The sequence below is a fragment of the Cladosporium halotolerans genome, assembly GCF_011745625.1.
Source record: "Cladosporium halotolerans strain TM138-S3 chromosome Unknown Sca53, whole genome shotgun sequence".
Taxonomy (NCBI): Eukaryota; Fungi; Ascomycota; class Dothideomycetes; order Cladosporiales; family Cladosporiaceae; genus Cladosporium; species Cladosporium halotolerans.
Window position 1 is genome coordinate 2,452 of NW_027191504.1, and position 7,937 is coordinate 10,388.

General features: G+C 58.2%; 1 protein-coding gene across 1 annotated transcript; it reads left to right on the top strand.

The window, feature by feature from the left end:
• Positions 1-3,488: 3,488 nt before the first annotated feature.
• Positions 3,489-7,937, top strand: WHR41_08954 (uncharacterized protein; the record flags this gene model as incomplete). Its single annotated transcript, XM_069377558.1, has 2 exons — positions 3,489-7,188; positions 7,750-7,937. The coding sequence occupies 2 exons, from the start codon at positions 3,489-3,491 to the stop codon at positions 7,935-7,937; spliced, it is 3,888 nt and encodes a 1,295-aa protein (XP_069225446.1).

Consider the following 7,937-nt stretch of genomic DNA (forward strand, 5'->3'; position numbering starts at 1 on the left):
TGTGTTGCTTGGGGGTTGAGGCTATGGGTGAGGGATGGGGTGATGGATCGCGCGTTGGCGCTGGGAGGGGAGAATGGGAAGTGAGAGGGGAGTGTTTGGGAGGAGCATATCTTCGGCGCGGCCGTGGGATGTCTTACTGTAGGCAACACGGCTCAGCAGCGAGGCGCCACTCTCGACGTGCATGTGTTCGTGCGACCCCAAAGAGTGCAGCTGCGCAGGCATGTGCGGAAGGCCAATCGAGCTCGCGTTGCCTGATATACCCTCTGCACTGTACTTATGCATATCATCGTCAGCCAGCAGGCAGGACGAATGAGCGCGTGGAGTCGGGGTGGCAACCAGTACGTGGCGATCCATACGTGAGGCGACTCATTCTGAACCGGTGAAGCTCCGGACTCGCACGGTTGGACTGCGTGCAAGTATGTGGTGGCGCGGCTTGCTGGCCGGTGAGGCTGACATGTGTTGTCCTGGTCAGATGTCCTTCGAGAGCGGAACTCCGACTCTGTCCTCGACGAGACGTGCCAAACTCATGTCCATCTCTGATCAAGCACCCCAGAATCCACGATGTGACCTGGATGGCGATTCCCCCCTCTGCACTATCGAGCAGTGGTTGTTCCTCTAGGAGAACCACAGAATTGTTGTTAATGCATCGGGCCAGACCGCAGCAGCTCGATCCTGCACCTGAGCGCCATCTCCGTGGCCCCGCTAGAACCAAGAGCCGCGTCACTCAGCTACCAGCAGGACATATCTTGTGTTCGAGGCCAAGTGACAAGCCTGGCTTTTGCGACACAAAACCTTTCTGAAAACCTCGTGCAAGCACCAGATACGGCAGTGTCTTGCCACAAGCTGCGGTCGTGCTACGCTGCAGCCATGTTGACACGCGGTGTCAAGCTATCTTGGAGCGAGAGCAAGCTGTGCCAGATCTCACCAACACTGATTGCTACTCCCTGCCACGTGATCGAATTCTCAGTCTGATTGTAAAGTTTCAGAGTCGAGAGCTTCATCAGCAATATAAGAAAGGAGAGTCATTGGCAAAACAGGGAGGCTCAAGTCAGCATCCATGTATAGGATCAGTACTTTGTGCCTGAGGCGAGAATTATGTGCCGCTGCGCATCACGTGCTATCGAGCACAGGTACCGGTCGACCGGATGAACGGTTGACTACTCTCGCCTCGTCAAATACAAGATACATCATGTCGTGCCAAGTATGGCGATACAAGCCATATGACACGTGGAGTGCACGTAGCTTACACGTACTGTGACCGCCGCGTTTTTCAAGAAGGCTGGCATGTCTGGCTGTCCACGCACACACCAAAGCTATACGACCTCATACGTTGAGCTTATGATCTTCATAAAACCCCGCAATGCCAACCTCTGGGAAGGCTAGGAGCGATAATTGAACCATACCTATACTGCTGTGCCCGGTTGTCGGGCCGCTGAGCGAGCTCTCCAACCACGCCAATAGACACGTCTATATACCGGGCTTTTATGGTAACGGCCCCAGCGATATCGCCAGCAAACGGGCGAACGCCCGGAGCCAGCAACACGCGCGCTTTATCGTCGGAAACCGTCGGCGGATTTTCGCACCTCCGTTTCTTCACGTTCGCATGAGTCTGGGGCGCTTGTGGCTCGGAAGTCTGGACGCGCTGCACGGCGGCCCAAAGTCAGGCCACGGGTGCAGTCTGGCTGGTGGTGGCACCCCTCCTCCTGCATCGACGACGCGAACTATCACTGCAGCACACGGGCAGAAAGAGCCAGAGCAGAGTTTTCATTGGCCTGCGGCTGCATGATATTGCACAGTGATATGCTTCGATGGAAGTCCGCCTCGGAACGCTCCCCTTTGCGCGGTCCGTGAAGTCTGCTGGGAAACACTTGCCCTGAGCGCAGGGCTGGTCTTGTGCGCCATGTCCGCATTGGCTCTTCCATATTTACCGTGGCAGAAGCTCGCCATGGCTGGCAGCGTGGGCGCCGCAAAGCATGTTCTCAGGAGGCCAGGCGGTGTTCGCAGGTGATTGGCCACGGCATGCGACTCACGGTACAGGCGCGTGGCGTTCCGTCGGCGAGAGATAGAGTTTTGAAGTCTCCAACACATGGGAACGTTTGTTTCCAGATGAGGAAACAGACCTGCGGGGTTTATTTCATACGAAGTGGCATCGTCGACGTTGGCCTGATTCGTGAAAGGGATTGCCGTGGTAGAAGCGCACGATGGCCAATCCTCGAGCTAGCAGCACCTTCGCGGAGGGTGGACGTCGGGGTATTCTTGTGCAGACGACTCTGGTGCACGAGCACACCGGCAGCAGCAGGCTGTCCGGACGATGATGCAGAGCCAAGGGTATGTACCGGCGACGATGTTTCACGTTGCTGGGTGCAGGCCTGCCCCCTCGAGCGCTACGCCATCATGCAGCCATCCATCCATACTTTTGCACCGCGCACAAGAATAGAGATGGCACGCTCGAGCACACCTCCGCACCGCATTATTGTGTTCAGGGAGGCCGCCGCCGCCCTAGCCTCTCGCCCCGTCCCATTCTTTCTCGTCGGCGCGCTCAAGCGCGCAGATAGCGCGCCCCCGGCCAGTCGATCCCTTGATCCCCAGCGTCGCGCAAGCTTCAACCCGCCTGCCCGCCCCCTGTTGCGGCCCTGCCCTGGCCTGACCCTGAACGGTGGCACTGAGACTCTCCACCCTTCCACCGCACCCACCGCACCCACTGGCCGCGGCTTCAGCACCTCAGCATTCCTGAGCCATCACCTGAACCTGTCGCACTCGCCCAGCCTGCGCGCGAACGCCTATACCACCCACAACACTATAGCGACGCGCGACCTGCCGACTGCTCGCTTGTGCCTGTCGCTCTCCGCCTCTCCCTGCTCTGCGGCCCGCCGTGCATCTCTGTCTCCATCTTTCTCTCCTCCAGGCACAACAGCACACGCACACGCACACGCACCCTGTCTCGCCACGCCTGCGCGACGCTTTCGTGACAACCACCGACACCCTTCCTATCTCTCTTTAGCCCAAGGACCCGAATTACTCTCAACCAGACGGGTCGACCACCTCACCTGCTTGCGCATTGCAGAGGACGAATCATAAAGCAAATCGCTGCAAGATCACGACTACCGCCCAGACAGCTGCACTGCGAACCATTCGAGCTATGGACATGATTGCGCCGCAGAGTGGCACCTCCACCAAGCTTTGAGCCGCGGTCGCACGACATCGATCGGAAAGCCGCAGTTGCATCCCGCCTTCGTGTCACTTCGCGGGCGACAGGAGCCGCATCCTCACTTGCTACCATTTTCCGTCATCCCGCCGCCAATAGCAGCTTGTGTAGCTGCACGATCCTAAAGCAGCCCCTTCGCGCCCAAATCCCTGCCTCTGGCGCATGAAGAGAGCGCACACAACGTGTTCAGGTGCATCCGAGGTGGGAGTTGTAGGGCTGCAGAACAGGCGCGTGGTCTTCGACGGCTGTGCGCCTGCATTCGGTTTCGAGGGCAGACGCCATGATGCATGGCAGCAACGCCTCTGTCTCGGCGGTTGAAGGTCCAGGAAGCTCCACTGTTTCCAAACACCATCGCGCGTCAACGCGACCCAAGTCGAGCTCTTCGGCGAACACAGTCAAGCGCACCGGCTCACTAAGCTCACCTTCAAGTAGCGCACGCAACTCTGTACTCCCAATGGGCTCGCAAAGCCCCGGAGACACCTCCCTGATCGCCTTGCGCCTCGCTGGAGGCGCAACTTCACAAAGCAAAAGAAGAAGGAGCAGTGCAATGGAGGGAGACAAGCCTACGGTCGATGGTCTGGGCAACTTGAACCGCTGGTCGCAATCTACAGATGCTAGCGCTTCATCACCCAACTCTCGCAGAAAGCGAGCCAGCAGTGGTGCCGCTTTGCCCGGGCTTGGGTCCCAGCCAATGTCACCTCCAAGGGCCTCTCGACAGCTCATCGACCACTCTCCGCGCGCGAGCCCTAGCAGGAAGAATGGTCAAGGTCTCTTTTCACAATACTCGCCAGCGGCTAGTCCCGCAAGAGGCCGAAGGCAGGTGTCTAACCCGACCAACAGCATTCCCGTGAGACCGCATCCTTCACTTTACACGACATCATCACATGCAGACGCAAACGACACGGAGTCACCCTCAACTGTGAACACAATGACACCTTTATCATCCGGCCAGGCGACACCTTCGACACATTCATCATACGCTCATGATTACTTCGGCGGCGATGCCTCACCTCAGGAGACTATGAAGGGTCACCGACCTACGATGTCACGCAACCTAACATCACCCGGCGCTGCTTTGAACTACTCGCGCATGCCTCGCACGGAAGCTTTGCAAGAGTCGGCGCATCGGAGGAGGCAGTCGGAAATGTTAGGTGTACCGGACAATGATACCCGCCCGACAACAGCTACAGGAGCAACAGATAAATCAGGCGAGCGACGGCCACGAACAAGAGAGCGAACAGAGAAGGACAAGAAGGCCATGCTGTCAAAGGCACTGCAGAAGGCGAACACTGCGGTATTATTGGATAATGCACAGAATTTCGAGGCGGCATTGGAAGCGTACAGTGATGCTTGCCGACTGCTGCAGCAGGTCATGGACCGCAGCTCAGGCGCAGAGGATAAGCGGAAACTGGAAGCGATTCGGGTCACATACACTACCCGCATTGAAGAGCTTCAGGAGTTGGAGGACAGCCAGCCGCAAACACGCATGGAAAAAGGTCTGCCTTCGCGGCCACTGAGCGATGACGGCAGCGTTAAGAGCCCTGAAATCGATCGCTCTAGCCCGGTGGAGGAGTCAAGTGAATTGGTCGAAGAGCCTACGGTGATTGAGACAGCGAGGATGACACGCATCGTCGATGTCCCGCAACTCTCGCAACCCGTGGGTAACAGGGACAGCTTCTTTTCGAGAACGCTCGCGGACGTCGAGCGAGCTGGTTCCAGTAACGGAGACTCATCGAGAGCACCCTGGCACTCGTCGCATTACCAAACGGAAGATGGCCAAAGCCAGAGATCCGAGTTTCCCATTGACGCGAACACCGCCCGACTTCCGCCACCGGACAATCCGCGGAACACATACATGCCTGCGCCGCTTCTGCCTCGTAAGCAGTCTTCTCCCACCTTGGACTCCGCAAATGATTCAGAATGGGGCCAGCTGGAGCGTGAGACACCTTCGCAACAGCCAGAAGACGCTTCAAGAGATCGAGCAGAGAGCAACGCGTCGGTTTCATGGCTGGACACGATCGACGAGTCTGGGTCTTCGTCTTCGTCGGTGCACTCTGTGTCCTCGGACAGTGGGCTACACCGAAAGCACATCAGGAACCAGACGGCGGAGACGGATCCTGATTTCGACGCGGCGTTCGACGCGGCCGTGGAGGCAGCATACAACGAAGGTTTGGAGCCGGATCTCGATGAGCCATCTCGACGGCAGACTATTCAGCCTAATGGGCAACGAAACATGAGCTTTGACGAAGACGTATCTCCCAAGGATCTGCGCAACATAGAGCAAGACTTTGATGACGAGGAGGAAGAGCGGATACTGAACGAATTTACGCAAGACTACGGCCACGGGTTTAACTTCGACTTGCAATCGAAGTCAGCCCTTCCCAGGCAATCCGATTCGAGCGGGTATTCTCGAAGCACGTGGCAGAGCTCGCAGGTCTCTGACCGCAATACCGCTGGGTCGTCGCTGTCTACTGTTCCTGAGACCTCGTTGTCAGCACGCTTCTCTGGCAAACCTGCAAGCACGATCTCTTCCACGAACACCGTCCGAGCAGATGCTCCTCCAGGCCCACCGCCTACGAGCGCCCTACCGCAGCCTCCCAGCCCGAACGACAAGCGTGCTTCCACCGTACGCAATAGGCGCTTGTCCGGCCAGAACCCCAAACAGCTTCGAATCGAGACCACTGGCCCGCGGTCGGTTAGCCGAAAGCGGGCATCAACATTCCATCACTCTCCTAGTGCATCTATGACCGATGAAGAGCAACGAAACAGGATCTTCGGAAGTGACGTACTGATTGGTGCTCCATTGGAAGCTTCGACGTCGGATGTGCAGCATGAAAATGTTCTGCACTCACCGCCATACATCGATATCAGGTCTCAGCCTTCGATCGGCAATCTAGCCTCGAGCGCAGCATCACAGGAGCTGGGTGATGATGATGAGAACCCTGGTGAGCTTCGACCCAGTAAGCCGAATCTGTTCCGGAAGAACAAGTCCTCGCTTAGTCTGCGAGATCATCAATTCGGCTTGCCTCTGAGAGATGATTTTGATCAACCAGCCTCCACACCTATGAGTGCAACTTTCGCGACGCTGAGGGCCAAGCAGAGCCTAGAACCTCTCACGTCTCAGCGTAGCAACTTCCCGATGCCTGCCATGCCAGGCATGGATGGCCAACAGGTCAACGGGGCGTACCTGTTTGACACGTCACTGTCAGCCTCACACCCACCCTCCTCGCCTAGAAGCCCTTCAGAAGTGTCACAACCTGCTGGCCTCGAGCCCTGCCCAGAATCTTTCCTTCTCCGTCCTTTCTGGCTAATGCGCGCTATCGGCTCGTCGATCACTCATCCTCGGGGTGGCTTCGTGACGAGCCGCCTGTTCGTACCACGTGATGTGTGGCAGACCCGTGGCGTCAAGCTCAAGTCGATGGACGAGAAGATCGCGAACTGCGACCTGCTCACCGCCGCTCTGGGGCGAATTGCGGGCGTCGACACGTACGATGCAGACGCCGTGATGGAGGAGCTGCAAGGATTCGAAGAGGTCATGGAGCGCGTGCAAGCGACGCTCACTAAGAAGCTCGGCTCTGACGTCGGCGTCCACGGCGCCATGTCCATGTTCAGGGATGCGGGCTCCATGGGCGCCAACGGCAGCTCGAGTGCGGCTCCAAACTCCGACGCCGCCAGCACGACAGACAAGGCCGCGAAGTCCAATTCCGGCAAGTCGTACCTCTCGTCCTGGCGCAAGCTCCGCAACAAGAGTTCCGGCACACCGCTGTCGGGCAACCACTCCGCCAAATCCGGCACGGGCGCTGCTTCGATCATTGATCGATCAGAACTGCAGACCATGGCCTCGGTGCCCATGACGAGCTACATCCCCGTCGAGCGCAGAGGACAGAAGTCCGCGCCGAATCTCAAGAACATGGTGTTCGAAGGCCCACAGAAGGACTACATGGGCAGCCTTGCACGCCTGGTGCAAGGCATCGCCATCCTCGGTAAGTCGGATCACATTTCCTCTCCCCCTTCTCTCTGAGTCACACAGTGCATACCGCTCGCTCTCTCGCTCGCGCTGCCCGTCCAAAACACCCTCAAAAACCCCACCGCCTCGCTTAGGCTCTAGCGCGCGAATCCGTCCAAATGCAGGACGTTGTTGCCGCCGGACCCTGCTCCCCGACTTCTCGCAGAGCCCAAAACAGGCATCATCCTGGTTGCCGGCTTACGCTCGCTTGCACGTCTGCTCGGTCGGAAAAAGAAAGATCGACGTCGACGACGCATCCCGCGAGCGGAGAGAAAGGCAAAAAGAAAAGACCCGCAAAGCCCTCCAGATCAGCGCCGAAACACCCTTCGCTTAAGCACCCTTGCCCTCGCACCTGCCCACCCGACCAACGCTCCAGCGAGGAAAATCCCACCACCCCACCCCACCTCACCCGGCCCGCCACATCACCCAGCACATCATCTCTCCCAGCCCTAAACCCTCGCCTGCGGCCACACCACACAAAACAACCACCAAAACACTCCCCCAACCACTCCTCGCTAACGTCCCTCTGTGTTCCTAGACCAAATCGCCCGCCAAGTCGAAGACCCGGGCCTGAAGCACAGCTCGCAGACGCACGTGGGGCTGGAGCTCAGCATCCGGCACGCGGCGGAGTTCTTCGCGTTTTACGTCTGCCGCTTCGTGCTGGCGGACTTGGGAGTGTTGATGGATAAGTTTGTCAAGAGGGGGACGGAGTGGGCGCTTGCTTGA